The sequence below is a fragment of the Lineus longissimus genome, chromosome 19, assembly GCF_910592395.1.
Source record: "Lineus longissimus chromosome 19, tnLinLong1.2, whole genome shotgun sequence".
Taxonomy (NCBI): Eukaryota; Metazoa; Nemertea; class Pilidiophora; order Heteronemertea; family Lineidae; genus Lineus; species Lineus longissimus.
Window position 1 is genome coordinate 2,690,311 of NC_088326.1, and position 14,029 is coordinate 2,704,339.

General features: G+C 44.4%; 1 protein-coding gene across 1 annotated transcript; it reads left to right on the plus strand.

The window, feature by feature from the left end:
* The first annotated feature begins 9 nt into the window (after positions 1-9).
* Positions 10-13,997, plus strand: LOC135503400 (uncharacterized). The gene is made up of 19 exons (XM_064796960.1): positions 10-57; positions 716-969; positions 1,562-4,420; positions 4,749-4,844; positions 5,251-5,340; positions 5,722-6,098; positions 6,372-6,453; positions 6,824-6,925; positions 7,106-7,270; positions 7,572-7,701; positions 8,703-8,925; positions 9,324-9,439; positions 9,787-10,317; positions 10,428-10,728; positions 10,961-11,048; positions 11,220-11,330; positions 11,515-12,273; positions 12,467-12,559; positions 13,473-13,997. The coding sequence occupies exons 2-19, from the start codon at positions 730-732 to the stop codon at positions 13,632-13,634; spliced, it is 6,525 nt and encodes a 2,174-aa protein (XP_064653030.1). The 5' UTR covers positions 10-57; positions 716-729; the 3' UTR covers positions 13,635-13,997.
* The last annotated feature ends 32 nt before the right edge of the window (positions 13,998-14,029 follow it).

The window sequence follows — 14,029 nt, forward strand, 5'->3', positions numbered from 1 at the left end:
CCCGGATTTTCCCACGCGCAAGAACGTGGGATCGAATCCGTTCGTTGCCAATTTTAGGTAAAATACGCATGTAATGTATTGTTTTGATAACAATTTATCTTTTTCATCTATTTGAGCATATATACATTCCTAAATATACCGAAATTTGGTATGAATATTCGAGTAAACCTTTTTTATTTAGGAGATTTTTAGCTTACTACATGCAATGACTTAATTGACTTGGCTACACCGTAGTAGTACAAGTAGGCCTACACCATCATCTGACTCTATCTACTGGCACTCCTGTAACCTTACATGTGGTACACTATAACAGTACATCACAGCCACAGTCACAGTCTATACAGTTACACTGTCATTACTCTATAGCCTACACACACGAGACACAAGGCCCTGACCCCAGGCCCGGCCCCACTCTCAGTTTTAAGTGCTAAGTGGGCCAGTGCAGTGCTGGTAAGTCTGTGCCCAGTAACAGATTGAGATTTAGACAAATCAAATGACCCCTGGGCCTGGCCTCTCTCGCCATTCTATTCTAGCCCTAGGGGATTGCAAACTAAGGAGGATATTGGGACAAGCACGTGGCCCCCTAGGTGTCTGAGTCTGACTGGGGGTGGGGCTGGCATCTAGGCCTTAAAGTAGATTTCTTGTAAAGCATAATTGATAATTAGATCCCTTATGAATACTATAAAACCTAAAATTGACTTTGATTTTTTTCTAGTGTCGGTCAGCAGGATGGAAGGACAAAACGAGGAGATGCTTGCTGAAGTGCCTGTGTCCATTGGTGCCCAGGTTGTATCCGATGGTAACGAGATTGTATCTGATGGTTCACAGGACGCATCCACGACCGTTGGCCGCGAAGCTGAAACAAAGAAGAGAAAGAAACAAGGCGTAGCTGAGGGGATGGTGTCGCCAAAACGTAGTAAGCCCGATGCCGATTTGCAAATTCCTGATACTATCAAGGAGAATTGGAAGGTATTATTAACTGTTCATCAAATATTTGTAAATGTTTTGTTTTCTCAAGATTTCAACTTTCTGTGTCTTGTTACATTGATGATTGCTTCACCACTGAAGTGTGGGGAGATACCCAAAGCTGTTTAGTTTGGAGGAATGTTTGTGTACGATTTTGGATGCATACAGGAAGTACCTCTTTAAAAACTTGGTGACTTTACACTAGTGATGATCAGCCATAAACTACGCTACACCTCATAAAAAGAAAATACAGTGAAATCTCTCAAGTGGACACCACTGTTAGCACCGAGTGCACAACCTCCCTGTTAGGGACAGTGATTTTTGTCCATAAGATAATATGCATACCTCTGTAGTTAAGAAACCTCCCAAATAAGGACAGCATTTTTCAGTTCCCAGGGTGTCCTTTATAGAGAGACCCTACCGTCTATTAGTATTATCCGTTCTCAACTTTCTCATCAAGTATGAATTCTGATATTTGTTTGTTTTAGTGCAGTAGAACCTGCCGTTTAAGGGCAACGTCGGGACTGACAAGTGCTGTCCTTTTAAAATAGAGAGGTGTCCTGATTAGAGAGGTCAAATTGTATGTCTTTTTCAGATGCAGATTAAGTTGCTGAAGGAGGCCCAATGTCCCAAATGTCGGTCTGTGAGAAAGACATACCTACCATTGGTCATGCATTTCATTGGGACACATCCAGAACTTCTCCTTCCGAAGACTTCTGCTTCACCTGGTGGGAATGCTCAAAACCAAAAAACGTCATCGAATAATCATGCCCAAGAGAGACAAAAGATCGCTGTGAAGGACATTCATCAAAATGTCTCTGCTGTTCCCAATGAAATGACTTGCGCAATAGCTGTACCTACTGGACTTAAAACTTCCAGCAAAGGTGTCAGGCAAACTCATGCAAAAGTTTTACCTGTAACAGAATGTCCTTCTAAAATCAATTCCAATACAGGACCGAAAACTTCCAGTATAGGCCATCTCATTCCGGATGCTGGGGAGAATTCAGACAGCAACTTTGTGATTGTAGGAGGTAGACTGGTCGAGCAGAATACTTCGGGTACTCCTTCATTTCCAGTGCAACGAAGTACTGTACAGATCGTTCCACCTGCAGATCAAATAGTTCGGATTGTGCCTATGGGGACAGGAAGCAACCAGTCAGCTGATGACGTTGCTGGAAATGCTGTACTAGTGCAAAACGTTGAACAGGTTGACACACGTCTTGTGCTTGAAGGTACGGAGTCTGCAAAAAAGCGAGGACAGCGTATTAGGACTTATACGGATAAGAAGACAAACAACACAGACGTTTGGAACAGACTGAAGAGTTCTGATGGAGAGATGGAATTGGAGACTAAGGCAAGAGATCGCCCTAGGGCGGCTGAGACTGATGAGATGCAGGAGTCCACGATAGAAAGTCCAGTAGAGCCAGTTGGGAAGATAGTTGCTGTGGAACCGAAAAGGAGATCTTCTGCAGGGGCTGCTGGTACACCGAAGTTGGAGAGTGATGAAGAGAAGAGTGCTGACGTGGGCAAAGAATTGATTGAGAAAAAGGAGCGGGATAGGGGGAAATGTATAAAGCCAGATAAGGGGAAAGGGAAGAAAGTGTCATCCAAGGCAAAGAGTGATGCTACAGTTGACAAGGAGGTGGCTGCACCTGGTAGGAAGTCTGTGGTGTCTGGGGTTGGTTCAGACAAGGCTTTGGAGCATGTAGAAGATGCTAACGAAACTCAACATATGGAGAAAATTGACCAAGACAGCAATAAAAAGCGCGGCAAACGAAAAAGCATGAGCAGTTCTTTAGCTATTGAAGGTGCTGGTCCTGCGTGGAGCGGACTTGTGGACGTGTCTGCTTCAGAGACTGGTAGGCCTAAAAGGAGTGGAGGTGCCCCGAAAAAGCTTCAGGTAGTAGGTACGGTTTCTGATGATGTACCACAAGCGAGGTTTAAGACGCCGGAGTCTGGAGGTCGGGGAAAGGCAAGTGGCGGGAGGAAGTGTGAGGAGAGTACCGATTCTGATGATGTACCACTGGTGAGGTTTAAGACGCCAGAGTCTGGAGGTCGGGGAAAGGCAAGTGGGGGGAGGAAGTGTGAGGAGAGTACCGATTCTGATGATGTACCACTAGCGAGGTTTAAGACGCCAGCGTCTGGAGGTCGGGGAAAGGCAAGTGTCGGGAGGAAGTGTGAGGAGAGTACCGATTCTGATGATGTACCGCTGGCAAGGGTTCAAATGCCTGCATCACGAAGACACAGTTTGGAAAAGATGGCATGTGTTCCTGAAAAGGAGGATGAAATCAATACAGAGTCGAATTCAGTAGCCCAGGAGAGGTCTGATGAGAGTGAGAGTGAGGGAAGAGTAGTTGCCCCGCAGAGTGGTGGTAGGGGAAGGGGTAAGGGTAGGAGTGTGAGTAGGGGTAGAGGTGGAGGAAGCGCAAATATGGTGCCGCATTTGAAAGAGGCCAGGGACAATGAAAATCTGGTCGTGTCTGATGAGGAGAACAAGAATTTTACAACACCTACTTTTCGAGGTCGTGGAAGGGGCAGGGGTAGGGGAAGGGGGAGAGGCAGCTCGAAAAAGGTGGCTCTTTCGGAGGATGGAGATGTAAATCAGACGGTGTCCGATGCCGAGAGTGAGAAATTGGTGGACAGCTTTAGATCTCCTGAAGGGCGGGGTCGGTCAAGAGGCAGGGGTAGAGGAAGAGGTAGTGCAAAGTTGGCGCGTTTGGAGATGCCTGGTGAGGGGGAACATCTGGAGGTCTTGGATGCGGAGAGTGAGAAATCAGTTGACAACTCTAGAACCGAAACTCCTAGAGGACAAGGGAGGGTCAGGGGACATGGACTGTCGAAGACCCCGCAACTTAAATCACTCGCAGATGGTTGCTCGGACTCGGACTCTGATGGTCCTTTCGACCCAAAGATGACGCAGCTGAAGGGAATAGGAAGAAGGAAATCGAAGAAATTCCAGGAGCGAACTGGTTCTGAAGATTCTGATGTGTCTCCTGTTGCCAGGGGCAGGGGAAGAAAACGAAAGCAGACGTCACCATCGCAAGATTCAGATGATGAGAAAGATTCCGAATCAGACGATTCTACCCAAGTAAAAACTCCTCGTGGTCGTGGGAGGGGTAGGGGGCGAGGCAGAGGGCGTGGACGGGGGAGGGGAAGGACTCCTACCGTCAAAACTGGTGACAATGATACTGAATCTGGCAATGATGATTCGGGATGTGACCACTCTACGGAAGTGAAAAGACCTCGAGGGCGTGGAAGGAGTAGGGCGCGTGGTAGAGGTAGAGGCAGAGGGAGAGGAAGGACTCCAACTGATGACCCATCTGATAGTGCATCTGAGCCATTAAAATATATTCCCAAAGTGTTTGGGAGTGGCCATAAGATTGAATCCACACTGACTCTGAAGAAGGATCTGATCATTGAAGGAGTGCCGAATTGGGTTATGACTGGTTGGCTGGTAAGTCAAGTTGATATTTTATTTCTGATATATCTGATAATTGTTGGATAGAAGTCACTTTTGAAACTTGCCCTGTATTGGTCGTGTTCTGATGTCTTCTGCATTCCATTGAGAAACCACCCCTGAGTCATGATGTCATTCAAACTGTGAACTTTGAACAAGACGGATGCAAGTCAACCCCAGCCACCCTGATGAAGCCTAGAGGGGCAGAAACGCACATCGGTGGAGCAAACACAACAGCCCAACAATAGGGACCGATGGACATTGTTGTAAACTACAGTGACGGTATCCAGTTTTACTTCTACTAGTCTTCTGCATTCCATTCCAGAAAGACAAGAGGCTCCAGAGGGGTTACAAGTGTCCAAAATGCAAGAACATGAGACAAGGGTTTGATGCTGTTGTCAGTCATTACCTGGAATGCAAGGTAGGTTCAAGTTTGATATTACAACGGAACCTTCCTGAGCGGCCATCTCTCTATCAAAGACAACCTCTATTAGGGAAAACCTCTCTAATACCGACACTAGTTTTGGTCCCAAATTGGTTGTTTCCATTCAATTTGACCTCTCCAATCAGGACACCTCTCTATTAAGGACAGTACTTGTCAGTCCCAAGGGTGAACTTAATAGAGAGATTCTACTGTGTTCCTTCTTGACGTTTAACAATCTCCGCAGCTGAGTTGTGACGTCACTCGTTGTTGGAGATTGAGATGGTTGCTCCACAGAGCTTTGCCGACAATGACGCATAGTACGCATCCATTGGCTTCGTCTCAGCGTCCTGGAACCGCCTTACGGATTGGCCATGGTAATCTTCAATGTCTTTGTACATTTCAGCCTACGGAGTTAAAGTGCAAGAGATGCGACCGTGTGTTTACGACGTTTGCTGGTCTGAAGTATCACTATATGTCAGATCACGCGCTACTGGTGAGTTTCTAGAGGACATTGTTTTGGTTTTGCTGGTTTTTCCTCATTCAGTTAACTTAAAGGCCTACGCCATTCGTTAAAAATTTGAAATTTGTAATTGAATATGAATACTCATAGGATCGGTGGCACAGTAGTTGAAGAACCATTCTTATAATATGTAGGTCGTAGGTTCAACTCTCGGAAAGATCTGTACTGTTTCGTCTTTTTGTCATTATGAGATGTAAAACTTGATTTCTTCTTCCTGGTGACTACTGTGTTAGGCCGAAATTTTGTTCCTCTTCATTGGAGCCTTTTGCAAACATTTCTAAAAATGACACTTCACGATTTTCATTTTGGTGCATATTACTAGATTATGCTGATCCCTTTTGTGATTTTATCCAGGTATCGCCATCAAATATAGATGGTTTTGACGATGCAGATGCTCTCCAAAGTATCCTTCTGAAATTGAACCGCCTCCGTTGTGATAAATGCTTGGAAACTTTCCGATCTGTCAAGCGATTCATGTTCCATCGCGAATGGTGTGGACGGAAGGAGGAAATGGGCGTTTGCGAAAAGTGCAATAAGGACGTTGCGCTTTACAAAATGGCGGCTCACATGAAGGCGCATGCAAGGTTGGAAAAAAAGAAGAATGCAGACAGCGGAGAAGTGGAAATTACGGATGCGATGGAAGTTATATTCACATCTGATGAGGAAAGTAGTGAGGATGAAACTGGGGACTCCTCCAGTGACGTGAAAACGCAACGCCATGCTGCGCGAAGGTAAGTTCCGTTGCCCTATTTCCCGCTTCTCAATGTCCGTGGGAAATGAATTTTAACCCTTCCACTGCCTGTGCACGGTAGTACCCGTGCTGTACATACACAGATTTTGCCGTACTGCCTGCACCAGTAGTGCCGGGAATCCCACTTTTCATTCATGAATTATTAAGAACGATACAACTGACGCCACCTGTGAATCGCTGATTGAACTTAACTTGGCCGTCACTACTGGTTCCCGCTTGCAAACGTGTAACTTTTTTTCATGTCTTTTTCCAGGGCCCAGGAAAATTTGAATAATATCAAGAGAGATTTAGTACAGCAGGTTGTTGACATCCGTGAGAAGAAAACAGATTGGAAAGTACGTCCGTCTTTAAAGGAAGAGACTCTGAAGATGGGGTCACCAGGCCAATTAACCCAATTGGCACCTAACTGTAGTGGCACGTAAAACCCGCCTTGGAGGAGGAATGATTTCTGGAGAATAACGCATCCAATGGCAAAGTGAATACTGAAAAGAAGAAGAAGTGAATTGTAGAATGAGGTCGGCCGTTTTTTTAGGCAGAAGACTGGGTCACCAGGTCAATAATACCCCAACTGGGAAATACTCCCTGTAGGATAACTCCTCCAAGTTGCTACTGAAGAAGAAGAAGCTGAAAAGGAATGCAGTTGTCACTAAATGCCAAGAGGACTTTGTTATGAGGATGTTGTATGCAGCTTTTTTCTTCTTTCAGAAATATTACAAGAGCCCAAATCTGCCTCAAATTCCGGACGAACTCATTCCTGATATCAAAAAGGCTTTTAAACTGGGGCAGGAGGTGAAATGCCCGAACGAGGTATGATGCAGTGTCTTGTGACATTCTCAATTTTTGGAGGATTTCTGTTTTTTCCCTCCATAGGAAAGGTTTAATTTGACAGCAGAAATGGAAAGATCTACGCATCAGCTCTCTGTAGAACTTTGAATTTTTGAAATTGGACCTCTCTCGATGTCATCGACTACAACTGTTCTTTTTCAGGCCTGCTCGAAGCAATTGAAGAGCTTAATCTCGCTGCATTACCATTTCCCACGATGCCTAGCAGTGGCAAGCCCACCGACAATCATGTACACATGCTTGAAATGCAACCATCACCTGACCGTCGAGATGAGCATGAGAACGCATGTGACTGGCTGTTTCTCTTTGGTGAGTTTGAAGTCACACTTTCAGTCCGGAAGGGGATGGATTTCCATACCTAGCATTTTGTGGTATGGATATCCATATGTTATTTCCAGCTGACAGTCAAATTGAGCATGAGATATCATATGACTGGCTTCTTTTCTTTGGTTAGTTTGTACAGCGTAGTCGCAACTTCAATTTGGAAGGGGATTGATTTCAATTCCTTTGCGGAAGGGGATAGATTTCCAAATCATGCACCATCTAAACTGGGGTGATATTTCTCGTTTGGTGTCTTTTGCGGTCTGATATTGATGAAAGTCTCTTCCAGAATAATACGTCTCTTGAGTTGAAGCAAAATAACGACAGCGACCCGGAGGTGAAAATATCCGGTGAGGAATCTAGCGAGGATGAAGGTTCAAGTGGGGTGCCGGAGTATGACAGCTCAAGTCCAGGAGAAGGTGGGCTCATATTCAAAAGTATTGTGTCCCTCTCTCAAAGCTGTTTTATTACCATAAACTTGGGGGGCCCATCTTACCTTAGTTTCCAACTGAGCAACACCTATAGTAGTAGTTTAGTTGCTACACCAATTTCAAATAATAAATGTCAGTAGCCGTCGTATATTCAGCCGGAAAGCTGAAAGATTTGTCACAGAATATGACTCGATAGAAAAGAATTTCCCTTGACTGATGGTACCTAGACTTTTGAATGTGAGCTAGTAGGTGTTTTCTTTCAATGAAATCTCGCTACGACTTTGTATTGAAACCAAGCTGTCTATATGAAAGACAAGCATTGGCAAGTTGAAGGCCAGTTTGTTTTGACTGCCTAGCTGGTAGTGCCTGTGCTACAATTTGAACCACCACACATGTTGAGCATCTCGAAATAGGCTGAAGTCTGAAGTCGGTCAAGTTTTTGAGGAGAGGGGAGGGGGTGCAAGGAGAGATGAAAAAATTGCATCTAGGCTTCAGCTTACTTTGAGATGACCCCCTACCATCTTCACCAGACATCATGATTCCCCTAAGCCACTGCCACCGTTGACTAACAGCATGCCTGTGGTCTGTTTACCCAAACATGGCCCCACTGTGGAATATTTCACTACCAATAAGCATGCGACAGCACCAGATCTGCTGAGCGTCCTTAAACTCACAGTTATCAAGCACCAGTCCTCCGCTCTCGTAAATTTTCCCAGTGGTTGCACAAATTTTGTCATACAGTGCAACATTATTTACAAGAGGTCAACTGCACTTTAACATTCCTTTGTCGTGTCCTTAATAGAGAGGGTGTCCTTAATAGAGAGGGTGTCCTTAATAGAGAGGGTGTCCTTAATAGAGAGGTGTCCTCTAAGAGAGGTGCTACTGAAGATGAATGAGATTAAGAAGTTATTGTAAAAATTGAATCGACTCCTACCCAACTTTTCCAATCCGTCTGTCGGTCAGTCAAGCAATGTTTATTAAAATTTCAGACGACGTTTATAATGTTCAAAATAGTGTTGTTGGAAACCGTGCTGCCCAAAACCGTGCTGGTGTTCATAGACGTCGGTCATTGCTAAAAAAAGAGAGTCGCCCCCTGATGGCCGACGAGGAGACTATCATCAAGATGCTTCAATACCTGTCGCGGTATTATAGGAAGATCGTGTTTGAGGAGTGGATGCCCAGGAAGGAGTTGTGGCAGTCAATACCTCTCAGGTAGGGGGGTAATGGGTTTGACTCTCTGAAGGATTGCTGTTGATTTGTCTTTGTGTCCTTGAGCATAACACTTAGCCCTAAATTGCTTTATCCTCTAATGAGATGTAAATCCGAGGTTCCTTGTTGCTGTTTTTTATGTAGGGTGAACAAAAGATCTGATCAAGTGTGAAGCATGGGTAGCCTGTGATGGATTCTACCTCTCGCGGAAGACAGAGTCGCTTATTGACACCTAATTGTAATGGCATGTAAAAATTGTCTTGCTGCCTTGGAGTATGAATACTCCATGGAGAACAACACGTACTCCAAGTACAGATGCAAAAACTGTAGAGGTGGAGACACGAATATTATCATTGTGTTGGCCTGTTCCTGCATGTAATTTCATGTGTCCTTTGTTTCAGTGCTCTTCCAATGATGTCCCGCTGTCCTCATTTCAAGATTATCGATGGCAAAGGGAAGAAGAAGTCGCCGTTGAGGGAACTTGGGACGATACCATTGTACGAGTCCGTAATGACAGGTAGGAATAGTTTGATATTAGAATGATAATCCGCTGCTGTGAAGGGCTTGAATTCAGCCATGCGACCACTGCCATGGCAGTCGGTGCCCTCCAGAATGATCTTCGCTCCTTCTGAAATCATTTCTAATACCCCGCTACAGGTAGTGTTCATGGTTGGGTCTCATTCGAAGGATGTGAAGAGCCAAGAATTTTAGTTCCTTGAAAGCCACACCAGTGCGTCCAGAAACTCAATTCTGGGTTCTCCCCAGGATCAAACTCGGGGCCCTATTGTGTTGTAGACAACTGTGTAAGTCACAAGGCTAAGTGGCACCTCGGTACACAACCAATATACTTTATTTATCATTCAGGTTCTAATGCCACCCTCAACGTAGGTGGCCAAGCTTGGGCGGCCGACTGGTGCCCTATCCCGAACACGAAGAAGACTTCTGGCGTCAGTCAGTACCTTGCCATCGCACCGTCACCCGGCAACATGTCAATGAAAAAAATCTTGGTCAAACCAGGAACTATACAGCTATGGAATTGCGGGAAACTGGCTCACGAATTGCGGGAGTCGGACGTGACTTTGAGCGTGATTATGTTGCACGAATTTGGCAATGTTAACAAGATGCTATGGTGCCCAAGCGGCGCTTGGTCTCCCCCGGAAGACGGCCAGAGACTGGGCCTACTGGCGATGGCCTGCTCTGACGGCACTGTCAGAATAATCAGCGTGCCGCACCCGGAAAATATCAAAGATGATTTGACAAAGATGGCGGCATTTAAGGTGAAGGCGTCTGTCACGCTCGATCGAGGGACGGAGGGAATTCGGAGCCATAACTGTCTGTGTATGGATTGGTCCAAGACGGATGGTCATACAAGTCTGGTAGCTGGGTTTTCAGACGGTACGTTAACATTTCTCCCATACTGTAAAAAGCTTAATTTTTATATCTGTTTACCACATGAATATTTCTAAGTATACAGTATTGCGTACATTTATGATATTCTGTTTCAGGTGCTGTTGCATTGTGGGATCTCTCGACGACGTCACCGCTATTAAAAACGGAAGATTCCGGTACCATCGTCATAAAACCGTTCCGCACATTTTATGCCCACACGGACATGACCACGGACGTAACCTTCTGCTCTTACCGATCTGATGTCATCGTCACGGCAACGTCACAGCATTTTCTTTCAGTGTGGAATCTCTCGGATACCAGGAACCCAGTTGGAGGTATTCGTCGCGGGTACCAGACACAGATCATGTGGGCGCCATTCTGGAAGTTCGCCTGCTTCAGCCAGGATGAAGCGTACAGGTAATAGTTTCCCGGATACAAAATTCAAATTTTAGGCAGAATCCAGACCTTTTCTTCTTATTAAATGCTAAATTTGACAGCTGGAATGAAGAGATCTCTGTCCAAACTCTCTGTGTATCTTTCAATTTTCAAAATTGGACCAGAAATCAGCATTTAAGAGGCACTTTTGTACTGATGAAAGGACAAGAATTTTCTGGAAAATTTTTTTCAGTGAGTTTTTTTTTGTTTGCAGCGGAACTCTCCAGAATGGTACTTTCATGTTTCAACTCAGCAACTATGAGGATCAGTATAGGATTCTGCAGTCAAAGACAACAATATCGGTGAGTTACATATCAACATCATAGTCTGCTCCTTTTCACCAACAGCAAAACTGCAGGATCACCTGTTCATTTCCTCATTCCCTAGCTGTGTACTGTACAAGAGTGCTGGCAACTATTGTGGTATTGAAGTGTGATGGAACACTTTGACTCTGAATGCCATTTTCATTTCAGAGTGTTGACGTGTCGCCGTGGTTGAACTGCATCGTTCATGGCAACCAGGTTGGAGAGGTGGTCGCACACATTGGGAAAGTAAACCACAAGTTGTCAAAATTTTGTCGATTTGTAAGTATCTGTATATTTCATGTCGGGCAATTAGGACAGCATTTTCATAAGAAAATTTTTTCTTTTGCTCTGAGCAGTTTCACATCCCAGTTGTCAGATAGTCCCTCACAAACCAATATGTTAGCTTCAAAACTAAAAAAGCATGTTTGCCTGAACAGTATATTATTTTGTTCTAACTTTTCAGTGGATTACTAAATTAGAGCAAGAACTACGGTTCGGTGATGATACAAAAGCAACAGATGGTGATCTAGCGTCAGAAGTTGTAACGGGGGACAAGGTTGAAAATAACGGTAACAAGGCTGTTTCTGGTGAATCGGCAAAGGAAGGGATGAATACTGTAAATACTGATGTGTTGGGGCATTCAGGAGGCAATAACGTTACCAATGTAACGTCTGTCGACAATGTCGAAATAAGGAGTGAAAATATATCCATGGAAACAACGTCCCAAGAGGGTGGTAATTTGTCTCAGGGAAGAACAAATCTTGTGTCACATGCAGCAAATTCAGACAATCAGGAAATCTTGCCTGATTGTTCAAAGAATGTAGAGACTATGGGGCCCTCTCCAGCAAAGCGGGTAAAAATATCCGACTCACAAATAAACGAGTCTACGGAACGTTTTTGTTCAAAATCTGAAAAAGTTGTAAAATCTGTGACATTTTCTGATGAAGTTTTGGAGAATTTTGAGGAACAAAAATCTGAAGATGTAACAAGACAGTGCAATGGAAGCGGAGATCATAGCGGTGTGCAGGGTGTAGCAGACGTTAGAAAAGATGCTAAGAGCTGTACTGGGAAAAGTGGAGGTGATGCTGAGACGTCCGCCAATAAAGATGTCGCTACTGGTCCTGTCGCCGGTGGGAGTGATGCAAAGGATGCTGGGCTGAGTGCAAAGAATCTGGCTGCGGCATCAAAAAAATACAATCTTGTGATACGGGACTATAACCTGGTGAGTATTCTTAACCCACTTACGGCCAAGGCAGTTTATGTTCGTAGAATTTTCTTGTGCTGCAAGTAATTTGATAAAGGGAACAGGCAAAGACCTTGAAGGGCATGAAAAATGTGACGTTAAATCAGGTACATGTACTTAAGACTTAATAGCTTCCTGGCCTGGCCTTAAAAATGCATTTGGTACTTTCCAGGCGCCTAGGGTTATGTCAGACCTTGATGCCAGACAGTTGGAGGACCTGGCCGTGGATCGAGTGGACGAGTTCGGTCTCAACGCAGTTTGTAAGGTAAGCTCAAGATGCTATGTCGATGTAAAGTTACATTTCATGCAATAACACAAAATAATCATCTTGAATTGTTTCACCGTATGAGAAAATGAAAGTACATGTAATACTATATACATGTAATACTATAGATTCGGTGACCGCTGCTTCTCATCATGTGGTCCCCGGTGGTGGAATGCCCTACCGGAGCACATCAGGGGGGCGGACGCGCTGCTTGCTTTTAAACGACTCCTAAAATCCTGGCTGTTCGAGGAAGCATTTCTTCGTGGGGAGGTAGCGCCTTGAGCAGGTTTACCTGGAGTTTGGCGCTCTATAAGACATTGTTGATTGATTGATTGATTGATTGGTCCAGTCCAATACTTTGGTAGGCGGCCGAGAACCTTTAGTCTGTGAAATTGACATGGCCTGGAAATCTATTGTGTATATGACCACTCATTGATGCCCCCTGCTGGTAATATAGTTCCTCATTGCCTCAGAGAGGAAATAAAGTGTTGCTCAACATCGCAAATATTGCATCCATCCAGTATCGAACTGCCTATGTTGAGCTTAGAGGAGTCCAAACCATCATACTTGGGCTTGATCGGGTCTCCGTCAAAAGAACCCGAACTCGGCTAGGCGACCGGAGTCTCTCGTCTTGTGCACCTGTTCTTTGGAACGCCCTCCCTGGCCACGTCAAGGCATGCCAAAATATCACCAGTTTCAAACTTCAGCTAAAGACGTGGCTTTTTAAGAAGCACTTCTCTGAATGATGTTTTCGGTTTTGAACGGGGTGGCGCCTTGATCAGGCTCTTGGAAAGGCGCCGCCTATAAATGCTTTTCATTCATTCATTCATTTCATTCATTCATACGTATTGCTTTGCTAGTTATGATAGAAGACATTATATTTCATAAATAACCTGACCACAATCTCCTTCAGGTCAAATGGAACCCAAATCGTCACTCCTGCCATTGGATAATGGTCGCCGGGAAATCGGGTCTCGTCCAACTCGTCAACGTCAATGGTGTTTTCGGGAAGAAGGTGGCTGTGAAAAGATATTCTACTAAAAACGCTGCAGGAAACATTGATACTGCTCAGTAAACTGTGGAAAAAGTTGATGCCAAGTGCAGTGCATGATAAGGTGACGCTGCTTGCACCGGTGTGGAAAATACTGATTCCAAGTGTGGTATTTGATTCCTGATATTATACATAAGTGGTTCGTGCACTTGTTTATTTCTTGATTGACCTTGAACTTTTGCAGTAAATCTTGCTTTAATACTTTTGACCAAGTTAAAATCGATTTCACCATATTCTGTTCTGATTTCTTTTAAACATTATGCATGTAATCCCACTCCTGCGAGAAGAATTTCTGTGATAAATCAAATCATTCTAAATCTTGTTTTGTTCACAAAATAATTTTGATTGTAAATATCTATCGAAGCAAGTTACTGCCATAATTGTGTTTCTGTGGAATAAAATATATTTCTTTAGATGGT

What these genes read in the sequence shown, in the direction of transcription:
- LOC135503400 (XM_064796960.1), top strand. Translation starts at nt 730, where the DNA reads ATGGAAGGACAAAACGAGGAGATGCTTGCTGAAGTGCCTGTGTCCATT. An exon ending in TGTCAAAATTTTGTCGATTT is followed by an intron (nt 11,331 to 11,514) that starts GTAAGTATCTGT and finishes CTAACTTTTCAG; the next exon opens with TGGATTACTAAATTAGAGCA. An exon ending in TGATACGGGACTATAACCTG is followed by an intron (nt 12,274 to 12,466) that starts GTGAGTATTCTT and finishes GGTACTTTCCAG; the next exon opens with GCGCCTAGGGTTATGTCAGA.